Source organism: Palaemon carinicauda, chromosome 35, assembly GCF_036898095.1.
Source record: "Palaemon carinicauda isolate YSFRI2023 chromosome 35, ASM3689809v2, whole genome shotgun sequence".
Lineage (NCBI taxonomy): Eukaryota > Metazoa > Arthropoda > Malacostraca > Decapoda > Palaemonidae > Palaemon > Palaemon carinicauda.
The window spans coordinates 55,982,000-55,996,587 of NC_090759.1; the positions used below are offsets into that span (position 1 = coordinate 55,982,000).

At 38.3% G+C, this 14,588-nt stretch overlaps 1 protein-coding gene across 11 annotated transcripts in view; it reads right to left on the minus strand.

Moving 5' to 3' along the window:
• Positions 1 to 14,588, minus strand: part of fry (Protein furry) — a 232,115-nt gene that overhangs the window by 120,686 nt on the left and 96,841 nt on the right. For 10 of the 11 annotated variants that reach the window (XM_068359032.1, XM_068359035.1, XM_068359039.1 and 7 more), the window contains 5 exons: positions 10,511 to 10,699; positions 10,133 to 10,282; positions 9,851 to 10,017; positions 9,571 to 9,671; positions 9,221 to 9,385 (listed from right to left, as the gene is read on the minus strand). In XM_068359032.1, the coding sequence (XP_068215133.1) occupies positions 9,221 to 9,385; positions 9,571 to 9,671; positions 9,851 to 10,017; positions 10,133 to 10,282; positions 10,511 to 10,699 (772 nt within the window). The remainder of the gene's footprint in view (positions 1 to 9,220; positions 9,386 to 9,570; positions 9,672 to 9,850; positions 10,018 to 10,132; positions 10,283 to 10,510; positions 10,700 to 14,588) is intronic. The other variant, XM_068359034.1, reaches the window with a different exon arrangement.

The following is a 14,588-nucleotide window of genomic DNA, read 5'->3' on the forward strand; positions in this document are numbered from 1 at the left end:
ATAGGAAAGCAGGATCTTGTGGCGTCAGCTAGCGTCTGAGTAGGGAGATAACCAATGGGTGAGCGGGAGGCTGTAAGTGAGTCTACCCAAGTTCAAAGTCTGGCGGCGCGCGCTTTTTAAAATTACTCTCGGCGAAGAGTTGGGATCTCGTAAGGTTTTCGTATCCTGAAATTTTATCCGTATCCTGGGGCATAAAAATCTTCGAATCACTTTTCGCATCCTGAATTTTTCGTAAGCAGAAACTTTCGTATCCAGAGGTATCACTGTATATATATATATATACATACATATATATATATATATACATACATATATATATATATATACATACATATATATATATATACATACATATATATATATATATATATATATATATATATATATATATATATATACTGTATATATATATATATATATATATTTTCATGTTCATACTTGCTATAGGCATGCCCTGACTGTCACTTTTGTTCGTAAGTAACGACTTTTAGCTAAAAAATCAGTGAGGAGCCATAAACTACTCCTAAAGTGCTATTGCTATGAAACAATATAAATGGAATCTCTTGATCAAAAGTCACGCAGTTACTATTATGATTGAAATATTAAAATCACTTACAACTAAAAAACTCACCAAACAAGTTTTATAGGAAAACACCAGCAAAATAAAAATTGTCATTAATGAATATTAATAGCAAAAAGCAATGAGCAAAGATGTGTAATGAAACAATTACCAAAAAAAAAATCACACAAATCTAAATTAATTCACACCAAAAAGTCCTCAGCATCAAATAATAAATTCTTGAGAAAAGACAAAGCCACCCTGCAAATCATATTAAGCTTAGAATTAAATAGCATATCTAAAGGCAAGGCAATCTAGAGATAGCTCCAACTCAATTAACTAAAAATCAAAACATGTTTGGAAAATCCATTCACCAAGAGTGAAAAGGTCAGTACACTAAACTTCACAACATATTTTGCAATAATCCCTGGAATACAAAGGGACCAGGAAAAGACTACAGGTCTACCACTTACCTTGCTTTTTATCTAGAGATCGCATATGGAACAGAAGAGAAAAGAAAGATCATCGATAGGAAATGAGATAACTACAATATCATGCTGCAAAGCTATGCAGTGACTACCCATTATATTCATAACAGCATCAACAACCATCCCTTAATAAGCAATAACATAAATCTTACAGAACTCATTAGTCTGCAACTGTAACCTTCAAATCTAAAAAGATTACAATGTTAGTAATGTATTGCCCGACATGCAAACAGTGAAGCTGTATGACAACTCTAACAAGCCTAAAAGTACTGTACCACAAGCATCTACAATCAACTTTTGATAAATGTAATTCTAAACTAAAAGGATTTTCCTTATTCAATAAATGAAACATTTAATTCCAAGTATTTTCAATTTGGACATTAAGTCTGTAATCTTTACTAAATATAAAAATTATAAAAAAATATATAAGCATAAACATCATTATGTACTGTATAACAAAACACCAAAGTAAAAAACTTAATGGACCAAATAGCATCAGAAATTTTAGGTATATCTTCATAATATTTCAAAAAAGAAACCTTAGAGAAATGCTACGAATAATATAGGGAAAATTCTATCATCATAATGACACAAAACCTGTTTATTTGAAATGTAATTTCTCAAAGGTTCATCAAATAATCATTCATTATTCTTGATTGGATTCTTGTCATGGCCTACCATTAACAAAAGCATATAAAAAGAGCCAGTATGATTTGTAAAGCGAAATATAGCGATTTCAAAAGTAACTCATATTTTTCCCAGTTATACAAACCCGAATCCTTTAAAATATGGAATGACTTCAACACAGCTGGAATAGCAATTCAATTTGTTAACAAGGTAGCTAATGCCAGGTGGTGCTCGCCTGTCAAAGACACTTCACCTTTGACCTTTGGCTCATGGTTGAGAGGGGTGGTTGAGGTAGGAAGTTTAGCTTTAAACGACTTAGGTTTGTACAGCTAGGAAAATACAAATTACTTTGAAAAAAAATTATTTGCTCCTGCATGTTAACAACTTTTCAATCTTTAAAATGGGAAGACTCACTAACTGGCGAGTCAGAGGAGTCCCCCTACAACCAAACTGGTTAGTTCTTTTCCTTCCCTGGTTAACTCCATCAAAGTAAAAACATTGTAGGGATGATTAGGCTAACAGGGCTTGGCCTGTACTATAAGATTAGTATGTGGTTTAAAGAGGAATCTCTTCCCCTATAGGGAGCAGCAGTCCAGAATTATATACCTGGTGTATGATGATGAATGGGTTGGTATTAATTCCACCACCTACCCCTTCATCAAGGAAGGATAGGGGGGATACTTCTTCAGTTTTTAAATAATGGAGCTCAGCACTGTAGTATACCCTTAAGTCAGATCCAGCATGTAACAGTATGACTGCTTTATTCCCTTCTTGAAAGAAAAGAGCCAGTTCTACATTCTATCCCAGACTTACATCTAAATGTTACCATAGACAAAATGCTTCAGGCCCCATGTGAGAGCTGGGCTGGCTACACAACTAATTGAGCAGCCACCACAGGACCAAGAACTAAAGTTTTGAGGGACTTGTAGGTATACACATGTAGGTAAAAAGCAGTGAAGGATGTTTGGCATTTCCAAACTGCAGCCTTCATCAGCTAGCCAACTACGAGATCCCTGATACCCAAGCTTGTGGTAATGCGGCCTCATCAGATAGCATCACAAAGTATTCACAGGGCACAAAAGCATCACCTCTAGATTGCTACCCATCGCTTAACATTGAGAAGATCTCAAACTTGGAGTTGCGCACAGCCGGATCCTGGGTTTGGCCATGAACTCTGGCACAAAGTCATAAGAAACTTCCATCAAACCCTCAGCATGGATGACTAAAAGAGAAGATCCTTGCAACTCATTCAACTCTCTTCTCCGATGCTAAGGATTAGCAAAAAGTCTGGGGGGTCAAATCTCTGCCTTACAACCTTATCAAATGCTCAAACGGGGTATGTGTACAAGCCTTGAGAACTAGGGTCATATACCACTCTGGGGGCTGAGTTCCTGGGGAGCGTAAGACTGTACAACACTTCTCATAAGCATAGACAACTCCACATGGAGGATAGGTCTATACCTTCCAGTCGAAAGACCATACTCTAGGTCAAGCAGTAGCATTAGACAGCCTAGCAATTGAGAGGCACTAATCTGGGGCTTGCAATGCAGATGAATGAGTTGGGGTCACAGGAACAGAGTGGAAGGGAGCCACAGGGTCCAGTCAAAGGCAATCACCTATCACTTCAGAAGACTTGTAAAACTCCCTGATGTAGATTCGAGTTTTCTTTGCTCCTGAAGCAAACTCCTCAGATCTAAGACACTGGCATATACGCAGAAACTTCACCAACCGGTGAACTCAGAGAAGTCTCTCCCAAAACTCATGGGCTTGCTAAGAATAAAACCGGGGAAGACTTAGCTCCACAATGCAAAGGCCTGCCTCCGGTAGGCTATGCTATACACTCGGTAATAACGGGATCTATTGCTGTTTTATCAAAACCAAAGAAATGTCTAGTATACTCTTACAATCTCCTTAATTATCAGCATTCAAAGGTACAAGAAAAAAGAATATACAACTTTGGATAAAATGTAACAATACATCAGTACTTGTGTTTGAAGACAAAAGTGAAGAGTTTTCAACAGGCGTATGGGCGGGGATACTAGCCCCCCTGCCACCACTTGGCATTAACTACCTTGCTAATGAATTAAACAGCCATTCCTCTCCAGTGAAGCCATTCTCTATTTCAAAGGACGAAGGGTTTGTATACTTGTAGGAAAAAATTGATTTACTTAAAAGGATATATAACCTAGTTACTACTTAAAATACAGTTCCTGAGTAAATGTGATAAGATAGCTTGAGAAGCTTCAGCATAAAATTAGGGTATTTCATGCACTTTCCAACTCAGCCTGCTTCTTTAGGCAAATGTTCCTTTAATCCATCAATGACCTAACACTAACATTTAAGTAAACAATGATGATACAATCTCAAGATATGTCACAAAACCAGATCAGCAGCTATATAAAGATTGACTGAACTAAAAAAAATACAAGCTATGGAGCGCCCACCCGTCCACAATTACCTAAGACCTGATGTCTCAAGAAGGTGATCACAGCATGCTTGTTCCCAAAAAAGATCCTTTTGCTTTCATCCGTTCAACTATCATTACCTTTTGTAAACTCAATATCATAATTTGTCATGCTTACTTTGTTTTGATAATGTATAAAACAAACAAATGTGACACTTTATATAATTAAAAATGTCTTTTAAACTAACTTGAATTTTCTATTCCCAAAAATCTTGATGCAAATAACAGTTTTAAACTTATAATTTTAACCCGCAAACATCACTTTATTACAGTTACTATACAGGCTACTTATAACAATTACAAGGCACATATCAAAAGTACCAGTATATCTTTAGTTTTTTAGCAAGTGGATATTCTTAACATAATAAAAGGAATTAACATTGCTAAGTACTACACATGAAGCAAGAGTTTAATTATGTAAGCAACCTATCCTACAACCTACCATATATCAACATACATCATGCAACATTCTTTGGAGCCTTCTTCAAAGAAACAAATTTAACCAAACAGTACTGACTTCTTCAACAAAACATTCTTAACTGAAGGTTAAAACGAAATCTTCCTTTTAGGAATAAACTATACAACAGGATGTTATCTCATTCAAGTTTATAAATTCATACCACAAAAAGGATAATATAATCACTGGCTTTCTACAGAAAAATAAAGTCTAAAGAAAAAAATTAATGAATGATTCTTTGTCATGATGCATACCTACAATTAAAGTGTCACTAGCTGATGACAACAGTGGTGGAATGTTTATTATAAGATAACTAATTAGACACCAAATGACACACCAAAAAAAAATAGAAAATTTCTCAAGTGCTCAAGATGAACACCTACTCGTGCAACATAAACTTGTAAAAATTCAATGTGATTTGCAAATTTTAAATTTCATTAAATTTCTCTATTATACTTTACAATTACATAAATTATATCTAAAACTATCAAAACTCAAAATATTATCTAAAATATAGTCTAACTAAACATTGCCCCCTATGTTTTAAGTCTTAAATATGAAACCATATTACTAACCCAGTATATTACAATAAAAAATTATTATCCAATGACAAACTCAGCTGGATGAACACGAAACCTCTACATATTCACTACTAATGGAATAAGAGCCATTCACTTTATGGTAAACAAATTTTTCTTGGCAACTTTTACCAAGGGAAACTCGATTGTTAAGTAATACAGTTAGGGTAACCAATCACTTTACTAGTCTACTTAGCTGCCACCGTGACTTGGACTTAAATCTCTTAATTGTATACAATTTTAATTCACCAGTTACATTATGAGGGAGCTCTGAGGGCATCTTCCATTTGTGGCATGCAGGATGGAAATTCTAAGAAAACCAGAATTCTTAAGGCTTAACTGTCACTGCTTTACTAATAGCTTACAACCTCAAGATATCTATAATACTCTAGTAAAAAGAATTTAAGTAATTTATAGTTTTCGTAGCTATACAAAACTGGGTCAATTAGATTAGTAGATGATTCTAGCACTAGTTGCAATGGCTGTTGAATTCATTAACAAGGTAGTTAACAACATGTGATGCAACTAGGTGTTGTGGCCAGGAGAGGAGCCTTGCCCAACCATCTGTTGGAAGAGCCTCATATTGACCTTTCAGCTTATGACTGAGAGGGATGGTTGAGGTACTTAGTGTAACATAAAGGAATCAAGTTTTAAAACTAAAAAATGCAAATTACTTTAAAAAGTTTGTTAATTATTCCCACGCAAAACACAAATGATCAACCTTTATGCAGGGAGACTCGCTGCAAGGTGAGTCGGAAGTCTCCCTTGATCCGAACTGGTTGATTTCTTTTTTCCTTGGAAGTGTCAGTCTGCCTAATCCCATAGAGGAGTGAAGGAGATGACGCCAACAATCTTATATCTGTCTTTCATGAGGATGAGTAGAATGATAACGCCTGGCCTGACCGTGATGAATTGTACAGTACAAGGGCAACTGAAAAAACTCTTCCCCCAAAAGTGGCAATCAGTTCAGAATATACCTTGCATCTGGTGTATGATAATCAATGGGTTGGTAGGTTGGGCAGGGCACCAGCCACCTGTTGAGATACTACCGCTAGAGAGTTTTTGGGTCCTTTGACTGGCCAGGCAGTACTGCATTGGATTCCTCTCTCTAATTACGGCTCATTTTATCTTTGCCTACACTTGCACCGAAAAGTCTGGTCTATTATTCCCACATTCTCCTATGTCCTCATACACCTGGCAACACTGAGATTACCAAATTCTTCTCTCTAGGGGTTAACTACTCCAATGCAATTATTCTGGGGCTACTTTTCTCTTGGTAAAGGTAGAAGAATAGGACGCTCTAAAATCAAACAATTGTTCTCTAGTCTTGGGTAGTGCCATAGCCTCTGTACCATGGCCTTCCACTGTCTTGGATTAGAGTTCTCTTGCTTGAGGATACACTCAGGCATGCTGTTCTATCATATTTCTCTTCCTCTTTTTTTTTTTTTTTAATTTATATACGAAAGATCTAATCTAATGTTGTTACTATTCTTAAAATATTTCATTTTCATTGTTTATTACTTCCCTTGTAGTTTATTTATTTCCTTTTCTCACTGGGCTATTTTTGTTGCTGAAGCTCTTGGGCTTTAGCATCTTGCTTTTCAAACTAGGGTTATAGATTAGCTTATAATAATAATAATAATAATAATAATAATCCACCCCTTAATTAGGGAAGATGGAGGAGATACTTCTTTAGAATTAATAAACGTAGCTCATAAGTGTGCCTTACTAGCCTCAATTTGTTTTGATTTGATGGCTTCACCCCAAAGAGAGGTGACAGAGAAAATTAAGAAGAGCCAGCCATTCTATCATTCATTCCAGCCTTACATCTACACGTTATCATAGATGAGATGCTTCCTGTCCCATGTGGGAGCAGGGTTGGCTACATAACTACTAGAGCAGCCACCACAGGACCAAGACCAAAGGTATCAAGAGACTTGTGGGTATGCAGTACAACGTAGGTAAAAGGCTGAGAAAGTGGTTTGGCGTTTCCAAAACTCAGCCTTCAACATCAGGCAAACTGATAGGTTTCTCTTGGATATGATGGGGTCTATACCCCTGATTTTGAGCGGGGTACCTTGACTCTCTTTGCAGTTGAAGCGTACGCTATACGGATCTTCTCGTACAGCTAGAAAAAGATTATGTTCCTTGTCACCTTCTTCTCAGTCCTGCCAGTGCTAACGAAGTGTCGCTGACACTCAGGTCTGAAGTGTCGCTGACACTCAGGTCTGAAGTGTCGGATCTTGTTTAGATAGATAACACCACATACCCCTCATGGGATACAAAAGCATCTCTCAATCACCACCCGACGCTTTGCAACAAGAGGGATTGGAGAAGGCCTCAAATTGGGAGTTGTGCACTGGTAGGTTCTGGGATTTGAACACAAGGCCAAGTACAAAACTAAAGGAGGACTCTTTCACCCCTTAGAATTCACTAAGTAAGAGAGATCATACAACTAGCCTATTTTCTTTTCAAATGCTAAGACTAGCAAAATGACAGTCTTGAGAATCAGATCTCTGTCTGACAACCTACTCAAAGCCTTATACAGAGTAAGTGCAAGCGCCTTGCAAACCAGGATCATGTCCCACTCCAGCAGCTTGAGGCCCCAGGAGGGGCAAGACTGCCCAAAGCTCCACATAAGCATAGACAACTCCCATGAGGAAGAGAAATCTATACCCTTTAGTCAAAAGACAATGTCTAATGCTGAGCAGTACCCTATGACAGCTGCAACTAAGAACCACTTCTCTCAGTGAAGGAAGATGAGGATAACCACAATCTGCATTAAAAGGAGAAGAATCTCCCACCTTTTCTGGCATGCTGCAAACACTGCAAAAACCCCACACACCACCATAACCTATAAAGCCGGACAGTATAGATCCAAAGGCTCCTTGCTCCTAACACACACTCCCAGAGAACAGAGGCAGGGGTGTAAGAGCAAGGCGGCGGTAGCAGATGCACTCACTGAGGAGACAGAAGAAGCAAAAGACTTCTTTGGTGCCTTATTGGGCACTGCCAAGACAAGACACCGGAGGCTGCGACCTACACTGGGTACACTGGGATGATTGTGAACAATCATGCACCCTACAAGATGCCCTAAGTGTGTGGATTTACAGCCGGTTTACTCATAAACCAGTTGCAACTTTCATCCTTTCCCTGGCAAGTATGAATCTCTTGCTTCACATTCATTACCATATTCACTTGCTGTATGAAAAACAATATGAAAAAAGTTTAGATAAAGGGGCGACAATATAACTGTACTCATTACAGGCAAAATTCAAAGCAAGGCTCTTCCGACAGGTGGTAAGGCAGTTCTTCTCACCCATGCTAACCACCTGTCATTAGCTACCCCATAAAGGAATTCAACAGGTATTGCAGCTTGCGCCGAAATCATCTCCTTATTTAAAGAATGAAGGTTTGTATATGAGTACGAACAAATATAATTCAAATCTATTACTAGATTATTATGCTTAGTGAATGTGTTACTGTAACTAGCATATGAATTACATGATAATGATAAACCCTTTCATTGGCAGAGTCTCTATTATATGATTACTAGATAGTAAACGGTTGCCAAAGATAATTTTCAACCATATACAGTACCTATGGCAATAGAAAATTAAATAAGAGACTTTAAGTGTCCATAAAACATCCAAACAACAACAGTATATTGATTTCCTCTACATCTACTGTATATGTACTGTATACTAATTTTGATCAACCACAAAGCAATGAGTTCCATATCCATCAGCCTTAATCAGTCATAAATTACATGTACAGTAAAACCAACATACTAAATAATCAATGAGCTTTTTAAACCTCACATTACTTGCCTAACTTGCCTTTAAAATTCAATAGTGCTTAATAAAATATTATAAATAAAGTTTTCTACAAAAGACTGAAGAACTATAACTACAAGTGCATATACCAATTTTTTTTCAAGTTACTAACAATTTCTAATCTTTCCTTTAAAAATGCTACAATGTATTCTACAAATGATAAAAATTCTAAAATGTTGTAACAAGAAAGTACTGTACAGAAGTTGATTACCTTTTCATCATGGGATCCAAGAAGAGCATCTAACCATTGATAAATATTGCCATCATCTGCAAGGAGCTGTGGGTCAAAAGACGGCCCGCAGCAGAGCACGGCACTAGAGGCATGTAGCGCACACAGTTCAAACTCTGACGGTTGACGGTTACTAGAATCGGGGTTCTGCAAACAGCAGCAATTAAGAACATTCCTTGATTTACCAATAATGTATATCATTGCTAACCAAATTCCAAATTTATAATGCATGTATTTCTTACTTATGCAACACAATAAACATTAATAATTCATTGTTTTAAAATAATTTATGGCAACTACAAAAATATAATACAGATATAAGTTTACACTACCTTAAAGCCAAATGGGGCTCCAAATACACCACTCCATGAAGCAAATAGATAGAACAGCCCTTTTCGTAATGTCCTCGGAATCAGTGTTTGCCTCTGTTCCACTGTAAAAACGTGTTAGCAATTACTGTCTAATGGATACTTTACAATGCATTTGGATACAAACTGGAGTGAGTAAAACTAAATTTGCAAAAGTAAAAACAAAAAACAATATTACTAATTCATTTTGTCACAAACATTGAATAAGTTAGAATAAAAATACAAAGAAGCATGTCCAACGTACAGGAAAAACTGCCGATTAGTTTTCGAACAAAGTGACAGAAATGAGTCTTGATCTGCAAGAAGGTGTTATCTTTGTCCTGTTCACTTTCCAAGTAAAGCCGTGCTCCATCCATGTATTCTAGATACCGATTCTGCAAGGCTCCTGTATCACTATCAATCACACTATCACTGTAGATTTAAAAACAATTATCCTATATTTAAGATCCATACTTACACAAAAAATAAAATCACAGTACTGTAATTGAATCATATATCTCATTAATAACTGATGACAAAATCTTACCTCAGAGCAAAGGTGCCTTGCTCAGCAATCATTTCAAATAATTTCACAAGGGTGACACGGAGGGCATCTCGTCTACGACGACGACGCATGTTTTCCTGCTTTCGATCAATGCTCTCCCGGATATATGGTAGAAGCTCTTCCATCAGATCACTAAAGTACAGTACATAATATGGTTCAATATGAAATACTGCTACAGTATAAGCAATATATTTTATATCCATAGATAAGCTCTATTACTAACAAACAATATACTGTATGCAATGTGCACTTTTACACAAGAATAGCAATTTTCCTTGGTTTTATTATCTTTTTAATTTACTTTCTTACATCATAATAAAATTCATGGTAAACTTTGTTAGTACGAAGAGTAATACTGACCTCAGTGCAAAATGATTTATTTTGCCAAGAGCAAGCGTTACGGCTTCACGCATGTCGGTGCTATCATAGCGAAGAAGAGGAACTAGAAGTTTGTACAAACAGAGGGGCGAAACTGAATAGCCTGGATTTGGACGCTCGCCACTCCTCTCTCCACTAACACCACTATCGGGGGAAGATCTGTGGGAAAAACTATAATACACAAAACAATAGCAAACTTGAGGGTTCTTTGTCTAATATATGCTTAATAAGCTTAAAAAAACTATATATTCTAAGATATAAATTATTTCCATAGTTTCAGTTATAAAACATCGACTATTGTCTGCAGAGTTGTTATAATCTGACTTGGCATTAGGAACAAGACAGCATCAATATATTTGATACAAAATAGATATTGAAACAAAGCATGTCTATAAACTATAATAACAAATTCTAGAACTTAGAATTTAGTGATAAAAATATGCCTTTATTCAAAAGTAAACCATGAGTAAATGTTTCATAAAATAACTATAATACCTGTTAAATTCTATTTTATTTCCTCCTTAGTAATCATTGCCATGACTTAAGGCTCTCAACAACCCGCTTTTAATCTTTTACTTTTTACCTCTGTTGTTTGGTGTTTTTGCACCTAAGTGGCCAACTTCTTTAACTCGTGTTATTGTTCACATACACACAAAAGAAATTCTTAAGACCAGAACTATGAGAGTTGAGAAATTAACTCAATGTTAAATAATTACTCCTATTACTGGCCAAGCAATAACCCTAGTTAGATAGGAAGATGCTATAAGCCAAAGGCTCCAACTGGGAAAATACCCCAGTAAAGAAAGGAAATAAGGAAATAAAACTATATGAGAAGTAATGAACAATTAAAACAAAATATGTTAAGAACAGTAACAACATTAAGAGATCTTTCATAAATACTTTCATAAATAAACTATAAAAAAATCTGTCAGCTTGTTTAACATGAAAACATGTGCTGGAAGTTTGAACTTTTGAATTTCTAGCAATTCAAGTAACCGATTATTATTATCATTATTATCATTATTATTATTATTATTAGCTAAGCTACAACCCTACTTGGAAAAGCAAGATGCTATAAGCCTAAAGGCTCCAACAGGGAAAAATAGCCCAGTGAGGAAAGGAAATAAGGAAATAAATAAACAATATAGGAAGTAATAACATTTAAAATAAAATGTTATTTTCATTAGTAAAATAAATTTTTGAATATACTTACCCGATAATCATGTAGCTGTCAACTCCGTTGCCCGACAGAAATCTACGGACGGGATACGCCAGCGATCGCTATACAAGAGGGGGGTGTACTCACCAGCGCCATCTGTGGTCAGGTACTCCAGTACTTCTTGTCAACACCACCTCAATTTTTTCCTCGGTCCACTGGTTCTCTATGGGGAGGAAGGGTGGGTCAATTAAATCATGATTATCGGGTAAGTATATTCAAAAATTTATTTTACTAATGAAAATAACATTTTTCAATATTAATCTTACCCGATAATCATGTAGCTGATTCACACCCAGGGGGGTGGGTGAAAACCAGTGTACATGTTAATCAAGAAGCTAAGTATCCCGTATTTCATTTTTATCAGTTATTCAAAATAACAAATGAAATTATAAGTACCTGGTAAGGAAGTCGACTTGAACCATTACTCTGCCTTTAATAAGTACGTCTTCCTTACTGAGCGCAGCGGTCCTCTTAGGAGGCTGAACAACTCTTAGGTGCTGAAGTATAAAGGGCTGCAACCCATACTAAAGGACCTCAACACAACCTCTAACCTAGGCGCTTCTCAAGAAAGAATTGACCACCCGCCAAATCAACTAGGATGCGGAAGGCTTCTTAGCCCACCGTAACAACCCAAAACAACAATAAAAGCATTCAAGAGAAAGGTTAAAAAGGTTATGGGATTATGGGAATGTAGTGGTTGAGCCCTCACCTACTACTGCACTCGCTGCTACGAATGGTCCCAGGGTGTAGCAGTTCTCGTAAAGAGACTGGACATCTTTGAGATAGAATGATGCAAACACTGACTTGCTCCTCCAATAGGTTGCATCCATAATACTCTGCAGAGAATGGTTCTGTTTGAAGGCCACTGAAGTAGCCACAGCTCTCACTTCATGTGTCCTTACCTTCAGCAAAGCAAGGTCTTCATCCTTCATGTGAGAATGAGCTTCTCTAATCAGAAGCCTTATGTAATAAGAAACTGCGTTCTTAGACATAGGCATCGAAGGTTTCTTAATAGCACACCATAAGGCCTCTGATTGTCCTCGTAAGGGTTTTGACCTTTTAAGATAGTACTTAAGAGCTCTGACAGGGCAAAGAACTCTCTCCAGTTCGTTACCCACCATGTTGGAAAGGCTAGGAATTTCGAACGATTTAGGCCAAGGACGTGAAGGAAGCTCATTTTTTGCCAAAAAACCGAGCTGTAAGGAACATGTAGCCGTTTCAGATGTGAATCCTATGTTCCTGCTGAAGGCGTGCACCTCACTTACTCTTTTGGCTGTTGCAAGGCAGACGAGGAAAAGAGTTTTGAGAGTAAGGTCTTTGAAAGAGGCTGACTGGAGAGGTTCAAATCTAGATGACATAAGAAACCTTAGGACTACGTCTAGATTCCAGCCTGGAGTGGACAACCGACGTTCTTTAGAGGTCTCAAAAGACCTAAGGATGTCCTGCAGATCTTTGTTGGAGGAAAGATCCAAGCCTCTGTGGCGGAAAACTGCTGCCAACATACTTCTGTACCCCTTGATCGTAGGAGCTGAAAGAGATCTAACATTCCTAAGATGTAACAGGAAGTCAGCAACTTGGGTTACAGTGGTACTGGTAGAGGAAACTGCATTGGCTCTGCACCAGCTTCGGAAGACTTCCCACTTAGATTGATAGACTCTGCGAGTGGATATCCTCCTTGCTCTGGCAATCGCTCTGGCTGCCTCCTTCGAAAAGCCTCTAGCTCTAGAGAGTCTTTCGATAGTCTGAAGGCAGTCAGACGAAGAGCGTGGAGGCTTGGGTGTACCTTCTTTACGTGAGGTTGACGTAGAAGGTCCACTCTTAGAGGGAGAGTCCTGGGAACGTCGACCAGCCATTGCAGTACCTCTGTGAACCATTCTCTTGCAGGCCAAAGGGGAGCAACCAACGTCAGCCGTGTCCCTTCGTGAGAGACGAACTTCTGAAGAACCCTGTTGATGATCTTGAACGGCGGGAATGCATACAGATCGAGGTGGGACCAATCCAGCAGAAAAGCATCCACGTGAACTGCTGCCGGGTCTGGAATCGGGGAACAGTACAATGGGAGCCTCTTGGTCATCGAGGTAGCGAACAGATCTATAGTTGGCTGACCCCACAGGGCCCAAAGTCTGCTGCACACGGTCTTGTGAAGGGTCCATTCTGTGGGGATGACTTGACCCTTCCTGCTGAGGCGATCTGCCGAGACATTCATATTGCCCTGAATGAACCTCGTTACCAGCGTGAGCTTTCGACTTTTTGACCAAATGAGGAGGTCCCTTGCTATCTCGAACAGCTTCCTCGAATGAGTCCCTCCCTGCTTGGAGATGTACGCCAAGGCTGTGGTGTTGTCGGAGTTCACCTCCACCACCTTGTTTAGCAGGAGGGACTTGAAGTTCATTAAGGCCAGATGAACTGCCAACAACTCCTTGCAATTGATGTGAAGCGTTTCCTGTTCCTGGTTCCATGTCCCCGAGCATTCCTGTCCGTCCAATGTCGCGCCCCAGCCCGAGTCTGATGCGTCCGAGTAGAGATGAAGGTCGGGGGTCTGAACAGCTAATGAGAGACCCTCCTTGAGAAGAATGTTGCTCTTCCACCACGTTAGAGTAGCCCTCATCTCTTTGGAAACAGGAATAGAGACCGCCTCGAGCGTCATATCCTTGTTCCAGTGAGCTGCTAGATGGTACTGAAGGGGGCGGAGGTGGAGTCTCCCTAACTCGATGAACAGGGCTAACGATGAAAGAGTCCCTGTTAGACTCATCCACTGTCTCACCGAGCATCTGTTCTTCTTCAGCATGCTCAGGATGCACTCTAGGGCTTGGTTGATTCTTGGGGCCGACGGAAAAGCCC